Here is a 19,672-nt window from a genome sequence, read left to right on the forward strand (position 1 = left end):
GCTTCCACATGAAGGCACCTGCCACCAGCGCCCCCCCACCCCACCCCCTAGTCTAACCTGTCTCTAGGGACTAGGGAAGGAAGTTATGTTTGCACCCCACCTGACTCCCCACTTGACCCACATCGAACCGCCAACTGGATCCTTACCATTCCCCATCTGATACCCACCTGACCCCCCACCTGATTTCTCCACCTGATCTCCCCCAACTGAACCCCCCACCTGAACCCCTACCTGACTTCACATCTGACTTCCCAGCTGAACCCCCACCTGAATCCTCCACCTGACCCCCACCTAATCTCCCCCACTTGGCCCCCACTTGACTCCTTTACACAACACCCCACCTGACCTTCACCTTACCTTCAGGTTTTCCAACTCAGAGGGTGAAAATAAATCAAGCTTCAGATTGAAGAGAGATGGGCCAGAGCGATAGGACAGTGAGAGGTGCTTGCCTTGCATATAGTGACCTGGGTTTGATCCCCAGCACCCCATATGATTCCTCACGCCTGCCAGGAGTAACCCCTGAGCATTACAGGCTGTGCCCCCAAAACAAACAAAAAGGTTGGAGAGAGGATGCCGGGCCCCCGAAGATAGATTTTTGGCAGTGGGGGAGGAGGATCCTCTAAAAGTCTCTGTGAACTTTGTGGAGGCCTCATGGAGATTCCATGGGGAAAGAAGATATGAACAAGGACGGAAAGGGAGGGACGCAGATGGGGCTCTGAGTTGTGGCTGAAGATGTGGCTGTTTGGGATGGGGCTGACTTTGCTGTCCTTAAGAGCTGAGTCTGGTGGTTTGGATCTGAAGAGTATTCACTTGAGTTGGTATTTAATGGAGAATGAGGGAGATCCTCTGAGGGCAGAGGGCAGAATTTTGGGTCGCGATGAGGCAGGTAAGTGGGGTTAGAAATGGATGTTCCGGGGAACAGGGTTCCCTGCTCTAGACATTAACATCTCACCACGTACAGGAATAGAACACGCCCCTACAGGTATCTAGCTATGCCCGCCCCTCATGCAAGCCCCGCCCACCCAGCTCCACACCCCCTAGGTTGAACAATCCATCCAATCCCGGTCCTCTTCAAACAGACTCCGCCCAGCGCTCAGGCCCCGCCCCTCACGATAGACAACCCGGCATCGGCACCAGTACCCTCCCTGGACCCAGTCCCGCCCCCTCAGAGCTTATAACGTCTCGGTAGCCACGCCCCCTAGGCTCCGCCCCATAGCATCAGACCCCGCCCCTACACTTCGCACTGAGGTGAGCGGTCCTGTACCCTCCAGGACACGCCCCCTTCAGGCCTCACCCCCTCCCTTGGGATACGGCTCCGCCCCTTTTTCCTTCAAACTGATTATCCGTGCTCTCTGACCCCGCCCCCTGACCCGCCTCCGAGGCACAGGCCCCACCCCAGCCCCCCGCGTCTGCGTCTCCCCAGCAGTCGCGCGCGGCTCCGTCACTCGAACGCGCGGCGAGGCGGGAAGATGGCGGAGTCCGGCCGCGGCGGCGGCGGCGGCGGCGCGGGCGCCGGCGGTTTCGGCACGAGCCCGGGTCCCGAGCGCCCGAGCAGGTGGGAGCCGGCGGGGAGGGTGGGCGCGCACCTGCCCGGGGACTGCACTGCGGGGCGACGTGTGGGAGCACCCGGGACCTGCTGGGCCGCGGAGGTCGCCCAGGGCGACTCGAGGATTTTCCCGGGAGACCGCAGGGGTTGCTGGAGGGGCCCGGAGTGCCCTAGCGCCCAGGGCTGCCGAGGGGCCGCCGAGGGGCCGGCCGGGAGACGGGCGAAGCCCGGCCCCCGGTGTGCGGAGGGACGTGCAGGTCCGCAGGGAAACCCGGGGCTCCGTCCGTAACGGGGAGCTGGGGCAGAGATGCTTCGGGCTGTCGAGGCCGGGACTGTGTGGCAGGGGTGCTGAAGTCTGGACGAAGCCTGAGGGTCCCGGGCTCAGGGTCCCGGGGAGGGGCAGGAGGAGGGCCCGCGAGCCTGGGAAGCCCGGGGCGGGGCCTGCCGCGGCTCCTCCTCCGTCACGCCCTTGAAGCAGCAGAGATGGAGTGGACACGCATCCCCTGAGCTTATGGGGAGGCGCCCCATTTCCAGGCTGCTTGTTAGAACCCCGAAGTAACCGCGGTGGATTCTCCGTGCCCTGACTCCTGGGGCGCAGCGGGAGTCTCTTCACCTAAGACGACCGCCAGGGCTTCCCCACAGGGGAGGGGCCAGGAGCAGGCTGGCTGAGCATCCGGGTGTTTAGCTGTGTGGTCACTGGGCCATCAGGTGTGCAGAGGGGCCTGGGCTGGCCTGAGTGGGGCCTTCAGCAGGGAGCAAGGCAATATTGACAAATTTGGGGAACCCCTCAGGGGGCAGAGCTTGGAGCGGGTGTGAGCCTGCCTGTGAGAAGCTGTGGAGTCAGGGTCTTTGCCTGGCACAAGGGTGCGGTGTGGTCAGTGACATCCAAAGGGTGGGATTCTGTCCTAGGTGGTTCCTGGAGTTCTACTCTCTCCCCACATCAGACTCCTGTACCCCCAAAGAGCCCTTTGCAGAGCCCTCCCCCCTCTTTGGTACTTTTGCCTTTTCTAGGACTTTCATAGACTGGGAGACGATCTGAGGGGCTTGTGTATGGGAGGAAGCCTGGTTTCTGCTCCTGGAACCACAAGGTCCCCTGAGCACCACTGGAACTTGGTCCCAGAAGCTGTAAAAAAAAATTACTACCCAGAGGTGGGAGAGAGCGCATAGAGCTTAAGGCACTGGCCTGCCACGTGGCCAACCCGGGTTCTATCTCCAGCACTAAGTAGGATCCCCCTGGCTCTGTGTCTCAGCATGAGGCCAGGGGGAGGGGTTTCTAGAGCCGCCACTCACGCTTCTGCTTGCAGTGGCCTGCCTTGCTCTTCCGGACTGGTTACATGTACCCCTGAATCCCCGACTCCTGCTCCTGCTCTTTCTCTGCTGGCTCTTCATGTCCTTTTCCCTTTTTAAAAAAATTTTTAAAAAAATTTTTGGGTCACACCCAGCGGTGCTCAGGGATTCCTCCTGGTTTGCACTCAGGAATTACTCTTGGCGGTGCTGGGGACCATATGGGATGCTGGGAATTGAATCTGGGTCAGCTGTGTGCAAAGCAAATGCCTTACCTGCTATATTGTCGCTCCGCCCCTCTTCACCCACTTTAAACTGCGCTGTCATCTCATTTGGTGACTTTGGTGAGTGGCGGAGTTTCGGATGCTAGGCTTCTGCTGTTTGATACCTGAATGTTTCTTTCTCATTGCCTCTTCTACCCCAGGGTTCAAGGGGTTCCTGCTGTGCTGGCCAGAGAGGGAACCCAGGGCTCCTGTGGGCACAGAGCACATTCAGACTGTCTCCTGCCAGCTGTGCCAGCCCTGACCAGGCCCTGCTCCCCTGCCCTTCCCTCACATTTTCTTCCACTCCCTCTCCCCTCCCCTCTGGTTACTCCCCTCTAGCAGGACTCAGGGGACCAGGGCTGCACACTGGAATACCTCTGGCTTCCACATGAGCCCCATCTCTAGCCCCTGTGTGGTCCACTAGCCAGCCAGCCAGGCCTCTGGCCTCTTGTCCCCCTCACACAGTCTTCGGGGCTTGCCAGGCTTCACAGCTCAGTTGGTTCTCTGCCACTGCCTAATGGGTTTCTCTTGTGAGGGGCTTCTTGGGCTCTACCCAGCGACCCAGGAGCTTCCCTGGCCACAGCACCATGCCCGGGGGTTGCTGTGCTGGGGTGCAGCTTCGTCCCTGAGAAGAGCCAGGAAGAGTGCCCTTGACATGCCCGCCCTCTTATCGGAAGCTCCCACACACCGGGCCCCTGTGCACTGGCGTCTCCACCCTGCAGGCTTCGGGCCACATCCTGCTACACACACTCGAGCCAGTGACAGAGCTATTCCATGGGCACCCGCAGGCCAGGGGCTGCTGCCGTACCACCCGCGGTCCACCTCACGGTCCTTGCAATGGGCAAGGACAGGCCCGTGGAAGCCATCGCGGCAGCTGGCACAGGGCGGTCTGGGGACTGGCAGCTTCAGAACTGTGTAGGGGGCTGCCACTTGACCGAGGCGGGTGGGGACCCTGCCTGGGGTCTCACCTCTCCAGCCCCCTCCTCAGGCCTGCTGGCGCCCCACTCCACCGGCCCTAGACTTGTAGAACTTGTTTGCTCCGAGAATGGGGGCTGAGGGGAAGAAGCCCATTCGCATCCTCCCTCCAGGGACCCACAAACCGCGTTGCCCAGTCAAGATGCTTGTTAAGACACAGCTGGCCCCCAGTGTGGGGAAGGGAGGGTCCTGGCTGTGGCTCCTTCCGCTGGATGCCTGTCCTCCAGCCCTGCTGAGGCTCCCTGAGGGACTCCCTGGGAGTCACAACCCCTGGAGTTTCATCCTTCCACGCCCCCCGCCTTGCCTTTCCATCCTGGGGGTGCGGGGACATGGGGCCCAGGCTGGGGGTCTCTGGCTGCAGGGACTGAGGGGGTGTGGAATGCCGTGGCCAGCAGATGTTTCTGGGTGACATGGGGCCAGGCTGACTGGTTGCCTCTGCCTGTTGAAACAGCTCCCCCAGGCCTTCTGGCTGGGCCCCAGGTTGTCTCAGCCCCACGGCGCCAGGGACCGCAACTCCCCACCTCTGTAAGGAAACGGCGAGTCTTTCTGAGCCAGTGTCAGATGCCTCAGAGATGGGACTCGGGAGGGAGAGGGTCTTGGGTCACTTCTCTGGAATCTGGGGGCGGGAGTCTGGGGTCCCCAGGCCCACCTGTGCTCGGAGACCCATAAACAGAGTGACCCCCGGATGGGGTGACTGGGAAGGAGACCATGGGGTGGGCTAGGGAAAGGCTGAGTCCACACCCCACAGCTGGTGCTCCAGGCAGCCAGGGAGAAGCTGGGGTGGCGGGCACACGGTGTATGTGTGGTGTCCTTCCTGTGGGGCCCTCTGCAAGGGCACTTGTCCCACTCAGGCACCAGGGCCAGGTTCGGCAGGGAGCCAGAGAGGTGCCGGAAGGGGAAGGAGGCAGCAGCTAGGAGCCGGGGGGTAGAGCTGGGCTAGGGCAAGGGGCACCCCCAATTGGCCCTCTACCCCCACTCAGACTCCAGTGCTTTGCTCTGCCCTGGGGTCGCCCATGCTCCAGGGCTCCCTCTAGGCTCCCAGCCGTACCCCCTGCTACCACATCCTGCCTGGTCTTAGTGGGGAGGATCATCTGGGGCCATCCTCAGCTCCCCTGTGTGACCCCCCCCAGGCAGCATCACGTTGCAGGATCCCCTACTCTCAGCAAACCGCTTCTCCCTGGGACCCCTAGTGGCCACCCCCCACCTCCTGTGCCCTCCTCCCGTGCTTGTTAGGACCTTCCCCCAGAATGTGGTTAGGACTTTGCCAAGGTAGCTCTGAGGCTGCTCTTTCACCCCAACATGGCCTGGAGGCCTCTGGAGTGCCCCCTCCCGTGAAAGTCAACTTGGGGCGCCCTCATTCCCCACCGCTCCCCAGGGCACGCTGATCCCCAGTGGGCAGTGGCTGCAGGAGAGAAGCTGTCCAGCTGCCTGCATGGAGCAGGGCCCCTCTGCCCCCCCTTTCTCTGCTGTGGTAGCCACAGCTGTGTGGAGGGATGAGCTCTCTTAACACTTGTTAACCCCCACTCCCCCCCGCACCCTCTGCTCCAGCCCAGAGGAAGTCTCAGCCTGCGCTCTGGGACCCCGCCTTTGAGGGGGCAGCTTCCGGAATTGAACACTCTTAAGGAGCCTGGGAAGAGCCTTGGCGGGGTGGGGGACGGTGGGCTGTCAGAGGCCTCTCAGAGAGGGGGTCCCTGCCAATGGGGCATGAGGTCAAAGGGGGACAAGGTCTGCTGAGGATGTCAGAGCTGAGGAGCCAGTCCCTAGTCCCCGGTGCCAACATGTCACAGAGCCTGCTGGAGCTCCCCCCGCCCCCCTGCCTCCCTGGCCAGCCTCCAGGTCTGGAGAGAATGGGCAGCATGCTTGTTCCTGAGTGGTCTGGTCAGCCCTGGAGGGCGTCTGGGGCTCTGTCACGCGAGGGGGGACGAGAGGGACGCCTGCTGCCCTGTGGGCAGGGCGTCTGGGAGTGCACGAATGTTTACGTTCCCCGTGACTCACGGGCAGAAAAGGGTGGGTGGTGTTTGCCTTGCTGGGGCCCGTGGCATCCGCAGCCTGAGGCAGGCTGCCAGCCTCTTCGCCTTTAGAGCTGCTGAACTTTGACAGTGGTGGGGGGGGCACCGGGAGCTTGCTGACCTTTCTCGGAGTCATGTCTGGCACAGAGCAAGAGTGCAGGCCTGAAGGCAGCCACTGCCCCCACCCCCCACCCTTCAGTACCCTCTGATGGCCCTCTGTGACTCTGCACTCTCCTCTGTCCCCGGGGGCTGGGATGCTGTGAGGTGGCTCAGGGTGAGGCCACTGCGGGGTGAAGCCCTCACGCCATGGGTGTTGGCCAGAGCCTTGTCCAGCATGCTGTGGAGGGAGCCCCAGCCTGTGCTTGGCACGGCACTGTCCTCATGCACCCAGGGAAAGAGCTGTGTTCACATCAGAACTCTTGGCGGGTGTTGGGCTTTGTTAATGTGGCAGCTGCTCCAGCTTTGCTTTTGCCTGGGCTAGGACGCCAGCTTGCTTCCTGCAACCCCAGACGCCCCAGCAGGATGGGGGGTGCAGGGTGGTTCGGATTAGGTGACCACCAGCAAGAGAGCCAGAGAAGACTCTGATTGGAGCAGAAGGGTCACGCCTTCATCCTGGAGCCTATCATCACCGTGAGGGGGAGGGCTGGGAGACTGATTAGTTCTGGTTGCACACCATCATCCCAGAGCCCTTCCGCACTCTGGGAGGCCAAGCCTGGTGTGTTGTGGGTCTCCTGGTTTGCCACTGGGACTGAGGGAAGACAGGCAGCTCTTTGGGGGAACAGGGTTGCTTATCCAATGGGTACTCCCTGAAATGAAGGGGTCCCACAGGCCCTGCTGGTGCTCAAACCTGCGCTACTGTCGTGGGCTGGGCCGGGTGTCCCCATGCCCACGTCCTTGGAGGGGCCCCCACAGCTGTGCTGGCAGGGCAGCTGCGGGCAGAGCCCCGCGATGCTGGAATTTGGCATGCTGGCGTCTCCCTGGTTCCGAGCAGGGCTTTGGGCCTCGTGTCATGCACCTACTTGCCTGGTGTTTAGAGTGAAGGTTTTGCTCATTCAAGCGCCCTGTCCTTAAGCCCTGCGCAGTGGGGGGATAAGGCGGGGGCTGGGGGAGGAGATCCCCCGCACCTGCAGGTAGGCGGGAACATAGCCCACAGCATGGGCCCCCTGGGACACTCTTGTCTGGAAGGGGCTGCTGGGCGGGAGGGCAGCCACAAGGGCGGGCGATGTCCTACTTAGCAGCCATGCCCTACCCATGCACACCCACCCACCCTTCATATTTGTCCACTTGTTGGGCTGTGTGGTCCCTGGGTGTCAGGCACAGGCGCTGGGGCACAGCAGGAACCCCCCCATGGAGGCTACTTGGAGTAGAGTAGACACAGCCAGGAGAGGGGACACACAGCTGTGCCTGGGAAGAGTGCAGGTTTGCTGTAGGTGCGGCCGGGGGCCAGGGGTGCAGTGCGCAGGCGCTGTGGTCTGTTCGGGGGTGATATGTGTGGGGGTGCGGGGGGATGTGCCCCCACGTGCTCTGGTGGCCCCAGGCACTGTGTGGGGGCAAGTGTGCTGTGGTCTGGGGGGGGGGCGCTAAGCCATGGGGTCTGTGGGCTGTGCTGTGGTCTGTGCGTGCTGGTGCTGAGTTCCAGGGGCACCTCAGAGGGTTCTCTTAGCAGTGGCCAGAGCTCCCGGGTGCCTGGGCATGGGTCAGAGGCTTCGAGGTGGCCGGGGCTGGGGCAGGAGATCCCCGCCTGGCTGAGATATGGACAGATGGCAGGGCTCTGTGGCCAGTGGGTAGGGAGAGTCTCTGCAGCGTGTGCCCCAGGTGGGCTCAGGCTCTCACAACCCTGGGAAGAGCCCTGGCAGGATGTGCTCAGCAGCCTGTCTTCTTCCCCTCTGAAACTGCCGGGTCTGGATTTTTCTCTGCTCTTGGCCCACCATCTCTGAGTCTCTGCTCCCAAAGAATCTGATGGGTGCACAGGGCTGGGTGGTGCAGGCTCCATGGCCCAGCTGTGCTCGCTCTCTGAGTGGGCTTTGAAGGTGGAGGTGCAGGGCTTAGAGGGGAGCAAGGCTTGGAGAGGGGTCTCGGCAGCTGGAGCTCCAGAGCTGGGTGGAACTTGACACAACTTCCCAGAAATGTTTCCGTGAAATTCCTTCTCCTGGCCTTTTCCTGTGTAGTGTGTGTGTGTGTGTGTGTGTGTGTGTGTGTGTGTGTGTGTGTGTGTGTGTTTAGACAGTTTTGGGGCTCTGGGTCTCCTGTAGCTCAAGGAGCCACACAGGACTCAGGAAGGCACCCACACTTCTGCTGGCACCTTCACCAAGGCTCATTATTGGCTGCATCCCTCTGAAGAAGCCCCTGATATGAGGTGCATGGCTGGGGTGACCCCACAAAAGGAGTCAAGACTGGGAGGGGCCACCAGCTGGGAGCTGACTGGCTTGACCGGGGACCCAGGGAGATTGGGGGATCCTGCAACATGTGTTTTCATGGGCTGGACAGAAGGTACTGCCCGCACCCCCGCAGGGGCAGCTCAGGGCCTGGCCTGCAGAAAGACCTCGTGAGGCTAGAGAGAACCTACTACAGAGATGCGGTCCGAGCACCACTGACCTGGGGTTCACCCCCCACCACATCGGAGCTCCTGAGCCCCATCAGGAGTGATCCCTGAGCACCATGGGTCCCCAAGCAAAATAAAACAAAAAGACAATGCCCTGGATGTATGGGGTTAGGAGAGGGGTATGACCCCTGTCCTCCAGGCAAGAAGTCTGGTAAGGGGCAGCAGTGAGTGGCCACAGAGATACCCCCAGTGGCTGCTGACATGCAAGTTCCGATGAGTCAGTTTTGTGAACGGTGGCTCATGTGGCTGGGCCCAGGACTGCCGCCATCCTGCACCCTGTGGCCCCAAGCCGGCCGCCCCCTGTCTGGGCTAGTCTGAGTAACGGGTCCTGGTTAGTCATTGTGCCACAGTCCCAGCTGTCCGGGTGCTCCGTGGCTGTGAGCAAGAGGCAGAGGGCCTGGGGTGCTGCCTTATCCCCTGCAGGAGTATGTGAACCCAGCCACCCCTTGGGGGGGAGATACCCCATCACCATGAACCCCTGACTGGCAGTTCCCCCTTTGACCTCAGAAACAGTGTTTGGGGCCCCTTCATACATCTGCTCATGCACAGAGGACTTGTTCCTGCCCACCCGCCCCCTGGAAGCCTTTGCTGCAGTTGGGGGCGTGGTCACACATGCCTGACTGGGGAGCTCATACGATCATACGACGGTGCCCTTTAGTGACTGCCTGCCGGCATGAGGATCACACTTGACATGTAGGTTGGGTTTAGGAGCCTGTGGCTGTGGGCTGGCCAGGCAGGTTCTGAGCCCCCGAGTTACTGAGGGAGAAGCAAACAACTGGGGATAAAGTGCCTGCCAAATGCTGAGAGGCTGAGGCCTAGGAAAGACCCCATACTGGCCAGCATATAATACTCAGGGTTCCCTGGACAGGCAGGTGTCCCCAGGCCCCTCCTCACCTGAGTGGGGCAGAGGACAGGGGAGACCCAGCCTCTCAGGGGGATGCACACTGCTCAGAGCACCCCCAGGTGGTGATGAGCGGGGCTGCAGGGAGAAGTATGTGCTCTTGTGGGCACCCACGCTGAGGGACTGGGAGAATCGGGGAGCCCCCCCCGCCCCCACAGCTACTGCAGCAATGTGTGGGAGTGGGTCCCACATGCTGATGATGCTTGGCATCAGTGCTGATTGGGTTCCAGCATGGTCCCCAGTGCACCTGCCATTCTGACCTCTGGCACCTTTGCACCGGTCCCCGGCACTGTGGCCAGTGCCCCATGGTGCAATTCCAGTGCCCCCCCACCCCCCATTCTGGGACCTCATGCCTGTAGCCCCTCTTCCCGCTGGCTGGTCTTACCCAGTTTCCCTCATGCCTCTGGTAGGGAAGTGAATGGAGTAAATTATGTTGTTATGTGGGTGAATGATGTAGTTAGGGACCTTGGGTACCTGTATAAGCTGATTAAGCGCGGGCTGTGGCCTACTCTCAAGACTGATGTCAGTATTTCTTCTGACTGTGCTCTGGGATCACTTCTGGCGAGGCTTGGGGACACCATGTAGTGCTGGGGATCAAACCTGGGTCAACTGTGTGCAAGGCAAGCACCCTCCCTGCTGTATTATCACTCTGGCTCAGAGTACCAGCATATTTTGAGTGCTGACAGTGAGCACTGATTGGGGGCCGGCTGTGTATCCTTGTGTGCCATTGCCTGGCATCTGTGCTGATTGGATGCCTGATGTTGCTTCGTGTCAGTGGTGATTGGACGAATGCTCTGTGTGTGTGCTCAAGTGCGTGCATGCGTGCATGCATGGTATCAATGCTGATTGGACTGAAGCTGTGTGCATGCCTGGTGTCAGTGCTGATTGGGATCAGGCCAGATTCCCATACCTTACGCTAGAGCCGATCAGGCGCAGGCTGTTGTGTGCCGTGCCCTATCTTTAAGAGCTCCTGAGCACTGTACAGGAAGCTGCTGGTTTCCCCCGTGGATGTGGGAGCTATGGTAGGGGCCAAAGGAGGCTGCTCACCCAGCGTTCTTGGAAAGCCCAGCGTCCACATTCTTTGCCCTCGTTTGTAGGCAGGCGTCAGTTGCAGCAATGGGAAAGCAATTCTGGAGAGCTGGGGTGCAGGGACAAGCTGTGGTCCGGGAGAGTCTTGGGTGCTGCCATGGGCAGGCCTGCTGTGCCTCTTCTGTCCCCGCAAGTGCAGTTTGGGAGCCTGTCTCTGAGCTCAGGCCTGGAAGGTGGATGCCTGGTATGTTCGGGGGACCATGCAGAATGTGCTTCCATGTGCAAAACTCGTGCTTCAGCTCTTTGAACCATCTCCTGACCTGAAACGGGGTGCTGGGGAGGTGGCTGTGTGCTGGAGTGCAGGACCTGCAGGTGTGAGGCGGGCATGCATCACCCATAGGTGACACCACGGCATCTGAGTGAGTTGGCTCGTTGGTGAGACAGCAACCAGCCTGGGCCTGGCACACCTGTTCTCGGGCGGGGCCTGGCGGTCAGCCCATTAGAAGAACAGGTGTGGCCCAGGCCCTGAATGTGCGCCCCTCTGCCCGCAGCCTGGCCGACAAGAATGGGGCCAAGTGCACCTTCTCAGCACCTGGCCATAGTGCCAGCCTTCTGCAGGGCCTGGCTGCCCTTCGTGCACAGGGCCGCCTCCTGGACGTCACCCTGACCGTGGGCTCGGAAATCTTCCGTGCACACCGCGTGGTCCTGGCCGCCTGCAGCGACTACTTCAGGTGAGCCTTCTCCGGTGTCCCCACTGAAGCGGGCTTGGACCTGGGGCCAGGGGCTTTCTGCCCATCTGACCTCTGCTCCCTCACCCTCTGCTCATCCTACCCTCCTGGTGTCAGCATTGGCAGATGTCACTGTTTCTTTCAGCAGAGCTGGGTGGGGATGGGGTGTCCGTCCCCATGTATGGAGGTGTCGCCCTGAGCTCTGGCCCCCACCCCAGGCCCACTCAGTGGCAGGGTGGTCCCAGGGTGTGAGGTCTGTGTGTCTCTGTCAAGCTTTCCCTGGTCTATGTGTTCCTTGGAGGGAGGCTCCACCCACTCCTGGCCAAGGTCCGTGCGGCCAAGGCTTGTGCTCCTGTAGTGGCCCCAGATGCGCCCCTGAAGCCCCGTGAGGCCGCTTGGGGCGCCAGCACTGCCAGCCAAGTGGGGCGCCGCTTCTATTTTTACTCTGGGTTTGGGGACGAGTGCGGCCCGGCCAGAAATGTCCTTTAAAGGCGCCTCTGAGCTGGTGCTGCAGCCGCGGTCCCTTAAAAGGCAAAACTGCGGAGGCTCTGCCTCCATGGGGTGCCAAAGCTCCCGGGGACCAGAGGGGCAGGGTTGGGGGGCTGGCAGACAGGGTGCCCAGGACACTCTGCCAGTGTCTAGACTCAGACACAGGCCATGCTGCCATTTTTCCAGAACCTCCCAAGTCTAGCAGGTGTTTGGGCGTCTTCCCTGGCCCTGCGCTGTCGGAGGCTTTGTCTCCAGGCAACCAGGGGCCAGGAGAGGATGGGTGAGGGGCCGCTGAGGGGGCAGGTGCCACACTGGGGGCAGGCACTGTGTGTTGGCGGGACCTGCCCTTGCGTCTGCCCCTCAGGGCCATGTTCACTGGCGGCATGCGGGAGGCGCAGCAGGAGGTGATCGAGCTCAAGGGTGTGTCTGCGCGAGGCCTGCGGCACGTTATGGACTTCGCCTACAGCGCTGAGGTGACTCTGGACCTGGACTGCGTGGAGGACGTGCTGGGCGCCGCTGTGTTCCTGCAGACGCCTCCCGTGGTGGCGCTGTGCGAAGACTTCCTCAAGGCCGCCATGAGCGTGGACACGTGCCTGCACATCGGCCACATGGCCGCCACCTTCAGCCTGGCCTCACTCAAAGAGTCAGTGGACGCCTTCACCTTCCGCCACTTCCTGCAGATCGCGGCTGAGGATGACTTCCTGCAGCTGCCGCTGGAGCGCCTGGTGTTCTACCTGCAGAGCAACCGGCTGCAGAGCTGCGCCGAGATTGACCTGTTTCACGCCGCTGTACGCTGGCTGCAGCACGACCCGGCGCGGCGACCACGTGCCAGCCACGTGCTCTGCCACGTGCGCTTCCCGCTCATGCGCTCGAGCGAGCTGGTGGACAGTGTGCAGACGCTTGACCTCATGGTGGAGGACGTGCGCTGCCGCCAGTTCCTGCTGGAGGCCTTCAACTACCAGGTGCTGCCCTTCCGCCAGCATGACATGCAGTCGCCACGCACGGTTGTGCGCTCTGATGTGCCGGCACTGGTGGCCTTTGGAGGCACCCCATACACGGACAGCGACCGCGCTGTGAGCAGCAAGGTGTTTCAGCTGCCCGAGCCTGGTGCGCGTCATTTCCGCGAGCTCACAGAGATGGAGGTGGGATGCAGCCATACCTGCGTGGCTGTGCTTGACAACTTTGTGTACGTGGCTGGCGGCCAGCACCTGCAGCACCGCAGTGGCGAGGGTGCCGTGGATGTGTGTTACCGCTATGACCCGCACCTGAACCGCTGGCTACGACTGCAGGCCATGCAGGAGAGCCGCATCCAGTTCCAGCTTAATGCGCTGGGCGGCCTAGTCTATGCCACAGGCGGCCGCAACCGTGCTGGCAGCCTGGCCTCGGTGGAACGCTACTGCCCCAGCCGCAACGAATGGGGCTATGCCTGCTCGCTGCGGCGCCGCACCTGGGGCCACGCGGGTGCCGCTGCGGGGGGCCGCCTCTACATCTCAGGGGGCTACGGCATCTCGGTGGAGGACAAGAAGGCTCTGCATTGCTACGACCCTGCGGCTGACCAATGGGAGTTCAAGGCGCCCATGAGTGAGCCACGCGTGCTGCACGCCATGGTGGGTGCTGGCGGCCGCCTCTACGCGCTGGGCGGCCGCATGGATCACGTGGACCGCTGCTTTGATGTGCTGGCCGTGGAGTACTATGTGCCGGAGACTGACCAGTGGACCAGTGTGAGCCCTATGCGTGCTGGCCAGTCGGAGGCCGGCTGTTGTCTGCTGGGCCCCAAGATCTATATTGTGGGAGGCTACAACTGGCGCCTCAACAATGTCACGGGCCTCGTGCAGGTGTACAACACTGAGACTGACGAGTGGGAGCGCGATTTGCACTTCCCCGAGTCCTTCGCGGGCATTGCCTGTGCACCCGTGCTCCTGCCTCGAGTGGTAGAACCTGCATCTGGCCCTGTGCCTGGGCCCAGCCCCGCCCCCGCACACAGGTAGCCCCTCACTTCTCCTACCCAGGACCCACCCACCCAGCCCGCAGAGCTCTGCCTACCCAGGGCCTGCCCACCCAGCCCTCAGGACTCTTCCACCCAGGACCCGCCCACCCAGCAGAACTCTGCCCAGCCAGGACCCACCCACCCAGCAGAGCTCCGCCTACCCGGGACCCACCCACCCAGCCTGCAGAGCTCCGCCCATCCAGGACCAGCCTACCCAGTCCACAGTGCTCTGCTCACCCCGGACCCACTCACCCAGCCCTCAGGACTCTCCCATCCAGGACTCTCCACCCAACCTTCAGGGCTCTGCCCACCAGGCCCTTCCCAGCACACACCTGGGCAGCAGAGCTCCGCCCACCCTGTATGCAGGGCTTGCTCACCCAAGACCCTCCTGGTCTGCAAGGGCCCAAGCTGAGGGACAGCAAACTCCTGGGACCCCTTGCCCCTATTGGGCCCCCTCTGCCACTGACCTCCAGACTCTGAGCGCTCCTGCTACCTCTCTCAGTGGCCTGTCGCCTTTGGCCTGCAGAAGCTGAACCCCCAGGCACCTGCTCTGGTTCTGTCCCTCCCCCTTTAGCCTTGATCTGGGGGTGAGGGGCTTGGAGGTTGGGGGGGTCACACCTCTGTCCCTGTGCTGCCTCGGTGCCAAGGGCCAGTCTGACCGAGGCCCAGGAGCTGCCATGGGGCTGTGCCTGTCTCTGGAGGATGCCCCTGGGCCTGCTCCCAGTCACCAGCCCTTTCTTTAGGGGTGCAGTTGGCCTAGAGATCAGCCCCTCAGACTGGTCAATGGGCCGCATTGACCTCGGGCAGCTCTGAGGGTTCCTTTGCTGCTACCCCCATCCCTGATCATGCAGAGGATTCACTTCACACCTCGGTTGATGCTGACCCCCCAGTCCCTTTAATAAAAGGGTTTAGTGGAAAGGGGAGCATGCCCAGCACTGAGCCGCTGGGCCCCCCAATCATATCCCTGGTGTCTGGCTAGGCGCCTCACCCCTCTGCTTTCCCTATTGGTGGCATTTCTGGGGGAGGGGCTGCCCATGCTCAGGACTGGGGTGGGCGGGTAGTCAGTGGGCAGAGTGGCAGGGGCAGGCTGTCTGCTCAGTCCCAGGGTGCATCCCTTCTGGAGGGCTTGGAGTTCTGAGATCAGCCCCCCTCTCAAAGCCCCCCTCAAATGCTCCTGGGGGTATGCGCAAGGGCTGGGCGCAGGTCTTGGGAGCTGGTGATTTGGTTTGATCTGGGCACCTCCTACCCCCACCCCAAAGCACTGCTGGGGCAGCCCCAAGGGCAGAGCAAGAGTCACCCTTGAGCACCACTGGGCAGGTACCCAAAACATCCCCAAACAACGAACTTACCTGGGGCCTGGCGCCCTTACTCTGGGGTGGGGGCGGGGGCACGGGTGCTAGCCTTGGAATTTGGTTGGGAATCAGAAAGGAGTCCATGATGCCAGGGGCATCGGAAAGCTGTGGCCCATGGGGACTTACTAGAACATTCCAGCCCCTTCCCCTCCTCCCACCCTAATTCCTCTCCCTGCACAGGGGCTGGGGTGGGGAGGGGGACAGGGAGAACCCTTTGCCAGCTCCAAGTCCCCCATCAGCTCACACCTCAGAACATCTTGTCCCCAGCGAGCTGGCAGGGGTGCGACGGGCGGGAGCTCGGGCGTATCTAACGGGGCGATTGTGCAGAACCGTCTGGACTGGCGCATGGAATGTTCTTGAGGGCCCCTGCCCCTCCCGCTCCTCCACCATCCCCCCAAAGCAGTCGCCCGCCCACCTCCCCCCTTCCCCCGCACCCACGAAAGGAAAATTATTTTTCGTGTTGTAAACTTTAAACACGAAAAAGCTGGTTTTAATTTAGCGGAAACTGGCTTGAATCTTCACTCTGAAGAATCGCGTCCTGCCGAGAAAGGCGGACGGCGCATGCGTCCAGCCCTGCACCCTCGCGCCCTGGGACCCCCGCGTGTGTGTGCACGCGCGTGCCCCTCACCCCCACTCGCCGCCGCCGCGGCCCCCCACCCACCCATGGCTGCCGTGGCTGCCGCCGTGGCCCGAGCGCGGAAGCCGCGCGGCCAGATGTCGCGGCAAGAGCTCTCGCACCTGGGCCTGGCTGTGGGAAAAGACCGCTCCCAGGGGGGCCGGTGGGCCGCGGGCCCGGGAGGAGGCAGCCAAGTGTGACTTATGGGGTCGTTCCCGGAGCAGGGCCGGGGCCCCCCAGGGACCGCGTGCGCGGGGAATCGGCAGCAGCCGGGCCAGCTTGGACACGCGCCCCTGGCTTCGCCTCGGGAACTTGCTGTGTTCTCACGGGCCCAGCCCCGCTCTCCGCTCCCCACCGCGGCCCTGGCGCTGGCTTCTGAGGGGCACCTGGGCTGGTGCGTGCGGCGCCCGGCCGGGGGTTCGGGATTGGGGGCTGGGACTGCCCTCCTGGCGACCCCACCAGGTCCAGGTTGCCGCTGGCCCTGCTGCCAGCTCGCCTTCCTGGCTCCCAGCTTTATGCCTCACCAGCCTGGGGCTGGGAGTTAAACTGGAACTTGGCTGGGCCCGCTGCGGGCTATTGGGGTCTGGGCACCTTTCCCAGCTCTGGCCAGCAGGCTTGGTTTGTGTGCGTGTGTGTGTGTGTGTGTGTGTCTGTCTGTCTTGGGGTAGGGGTGGGCTCCTGGATGCAGATTTGGGGACTTGGGGAGAGATCCTCTGTCCCCTTTTCAAGCAGGCTTGGTTTTGTGTGTGTGTGTGTGTGTGTGTGTGTGTGTGTGTGTGTCTTGGGGTAGGGGTGGGCTCCTGGATGCAGATTTGAGGACTTGGGGAGAGATCCTCTGTCGCCTTTTCAAACTGTCCTTGCTGCTGCTTCCATTGTGGATGCTGTGCCAGGAGCTTCTGCAGCCATCTTGTGGCCATGAGGGGCAAGTCAAGGCAGTGCTGGCCCAGCCCTGCTCCCAGACCCGCCTCCCCTTCCTGAGGGTGTGGGGTTTTTGTCAGCGGACCAGGAGCTGGGGGAGGGTGTGGAAGGTGGGAGAATCAGTCTTCCCAAAACAGCAAGATTTTCTGGATGGAGCGTCTAGGGGGGTGGGCTGCGGAGTTTTTTTGACCTCTGTTGCTTGGCCCTGAGGCCACCTCTGTAACCACCTTATGGGCACAAAGGCCTGAGCTCGAGTCCTGGGAGCTCCATGGGGGCACCCAGACATCTATGCCTTGTGCTAGCTGTGGGCGAAGACCTTGCCTCACCCTGCCTGAAGCCAGCCCAGACAAGGCCCGGTGTCAGCCCCCTGGGTTCCTCACTCCCCTCTCAGCTCCCCCTGCCTACTCACCCCCAGGCCATGCAGGTACCCTGTTCACCCCCCAATAGTGTGGGTGTCCCCTAGGATACCCAGGGTTCCAAATAAGTTAATGTAGACATGCCAGGCCAAGTGACCATACACCTGTAAGGTACAGAGTTCAGAGTTTCCGGCCTATCTCTGCTCTCTCTCGCTCTCTCTCTCTCTCTCTCTCTCTCTCTCTCTCTCTCTCTCTCTCTCTCTGTCTGTCTTTCTGTCTCTGTCTATGTGTCTCCTTCACTGTCTGTCTCACTCTCACGTCTTTGACTCTTTGTCTCTCTCTGTCTCTCTTTCTCTCTCCTCTACCCCATTGAGCAGGGCAGGGCTCTGTCCTCTGGTCACCATGGGTTGGAGCTGGGTTTGGGGTTGCTCCTGAATTTGGAGGTTTTTATAGGAGGAGCATGTGCAATGTTCCTGGGGCAGGGCCAGTGGGATAAAGAGCAGGCTTGAAGCATAATGAGCTGAACAAAGAAGGGAAAAAAAGTGCTGCCTGCATGCCATGGAACGTGGCTCTTAGTGCTCACCCGGATATGCGGCAGGAGGACCCAGGGTTGGGTGAGCCCAACAGGTGAGGCAAGAGCATAGCAGCTCTCCTTTTGGGTCAGGAGGTGCTTTCTGGGGGAGGAAGTATTTGCCGTGGGTTTTGAGGGATGAGTAGGAGTCTCCAAGGCAGAAAAGGAAACTCACTCAACCAAAGACTGATTTACCAACTCCCTGGCTGTACCTTGCCTCTTGTCAGGTCACCAGAGGAGCACAGACAAAGCTCTGCAGAGGTCCTGGGCGCTGGGTGAGCAGGGAAAGGCCCTGTGTGTCGAGACGTGAGCTCATTCAGCACTGCTGCCAGGCCGCAGAGGGAAGGACTGCAGGAGCCGTGCCTGGAGAGGAAGGGGATATTCCCTGTCCAGGGGGCCTGAGGTTAGGTCAGAGCCAGACTGGGGACTAACCAAGACCCAGGCCACCCACCACCCCCTACTTGAGCCCAGGGGTCCATGGCCAGAGAGCACAGTCTGGTCACCAAGTGCACTTTCGCAATTGGCATGCTGGCGGCTTCCTCTGAGTCATCCCTGGGGCTCAGGACAGATCGAGTTACGACCGGATGGGGATGCAATGGAGGGAAGCAGGGGTCCAGCCCTGCACCCTGTATGCACACCCTTTCTGTTGCCCCTATGTCTCCCCGTGCCACCATTCTGCTTGGCCACCACACCCCTGCTAGGTGCTCATCACACCCGGACCATTCCAACCAAGACAGCAACGACTTCCATTCCTGCCCCTGGCCCCTCCCTCGCCTATTTCCTCTTCCCAGACAGGCAGAAATGAGGAGGGGTCTACTGCATAGAAGGTGGCTTCCCACACAAGACTCCCCCAAAATGCGGTATCAGTCCACGTCAGAGAGCCATGCACCATGGCTTCTGGTCGGCTTCCATAGAGAAAGGGAATCCACCATTGGCTCAGGTAATAAGGAATGAGCTCCAGGCATGACTGGATCCAGGAGCCCAGACCATGTTTTTCTCTGGCTTTCACTCTCAGTCCCTGTCTTGACCTGCTGAACTCTGCCTGACACTGGAGACTGGTGTTATCCCCTCAAACCAGCAAACCAAGCAAAGAGACTTGCTTTTCTCCACGACTCATCCAAAGATTGCAGAGCGGCATGTCCTTGACAGAATGGGCCATAGGCTGTCTGAGCAACGGGCCAGGCAGGCATGACATCTTCCTATGTGGGACAGGGGAGAAGGAAGTCAGGGAGGGACGTGAATATCCCAAAGGGGAGGTGGTCAGCTACAAACTTCAGAAGAGTGGACAGAGAGATGTTTGCTAAGCACAAAGGCACAGGGTCCCCCAAAACTTGTGAACAAGAAAGGCAGTGTGGGGATACCCTGTAGGGGCACCCAGGATCCTCTCTGCAGTTAGATCAGCTGTGGCAACCAGTCAGTTATTGTGAATCAGAGTGAAGAAAAGCCTATTTGAAAAATGTGGGTGGGGGCTGGAGCGATAGCACAGCGGGTAGGGCGTTTGCCTTGCACGCGGCCGACCCGGGTTCGAATCCCAGCATCCCATATGGTCCCCTGAGCACCGCCAGGGGTGATTCCTGAGTACATGAGCCAGGAGTGACCCCTGTGCATCGCCGGGTGTGACCCAAAAAGAAAAAAAAAAATTAAAAAAAAAAAAAAAAGAAAAATGTGGGTGTCCTGCAGCCCCCAGGGACCCCTCTCCCAGTGAGAAAGGGGGTGCACTCAGCCCCCCCCCATTTACCCACTCCATGCCCCTCCCGGCTTCCACTCACTGTGCTCCCAAATTCCAGGAGCCCCAAGATGGGCCAGGAACCCTGGTGAGGGCCCCCAGTCTGGGGAGAGTCAGCTGCTTAGCAGAAGCCAACCTGGGGAGTGGGGGCCCTTCCGCCCCAGGTTGGCTAGGGTTGGCTGGGAGCCCTGGCAGGATGCAGGTGCCCAAGTGAGGGGTCAGAGGACAGGTCCTCGAGGCAGGCTTAAGGGCCGTGCTCTTGTCTGGGCTGGGGGCTGCTGCGAGCTCCCTTGTGGTTCAGTCCCCATATTCCCCCAATT

At 61.3% G+C, this 19,672-nt stretch overlaps 1 protein-coding gene across 1 annotated transcript; it reads left to right on the forward strand.

Annotated features, from left to right (window-relative positions):
- The first annotated feature begins 1,437 nt into the window (after positions 1-1,437).
- Positions 1,438-19,290, forward strand: KLHL26 (kelch like family member 26). Its single transcript, XM_004616838.2, has 3 exons — positions 1,438-1,555; positions 11,161-11,340; positions 12,191-19,290. The coding sequence occupies exons 1-3, from the start codon at positions 1,470-1,472 to the stop codon at positions 13,812-13,814; spliced, it is 1,890 nt and encodes a 629-aa protein (XP_004616895.1). The 5' UTR covers positions 1,438-1,469; the 3' UTR covers positions 13,815-19,290.
- Positions 19,291-19,672: the final 382 nt, after the last annotated feature.

This window comes from Sorex araneus, chromosome 2 (genome assembly GCF_027595985.1).
Source record: "Sorex araneus isolate mSorAra2 chromosome 2, mSorAra2.pri, whole genome shotgun sequence".
NCBI classification, from domain to species: domain Eukaryota; kingdom Metazoa; phylum Chordata; class Mammalia; order Eulipotyphla; family Soricidae; genus Sorex; species Sorex araneus.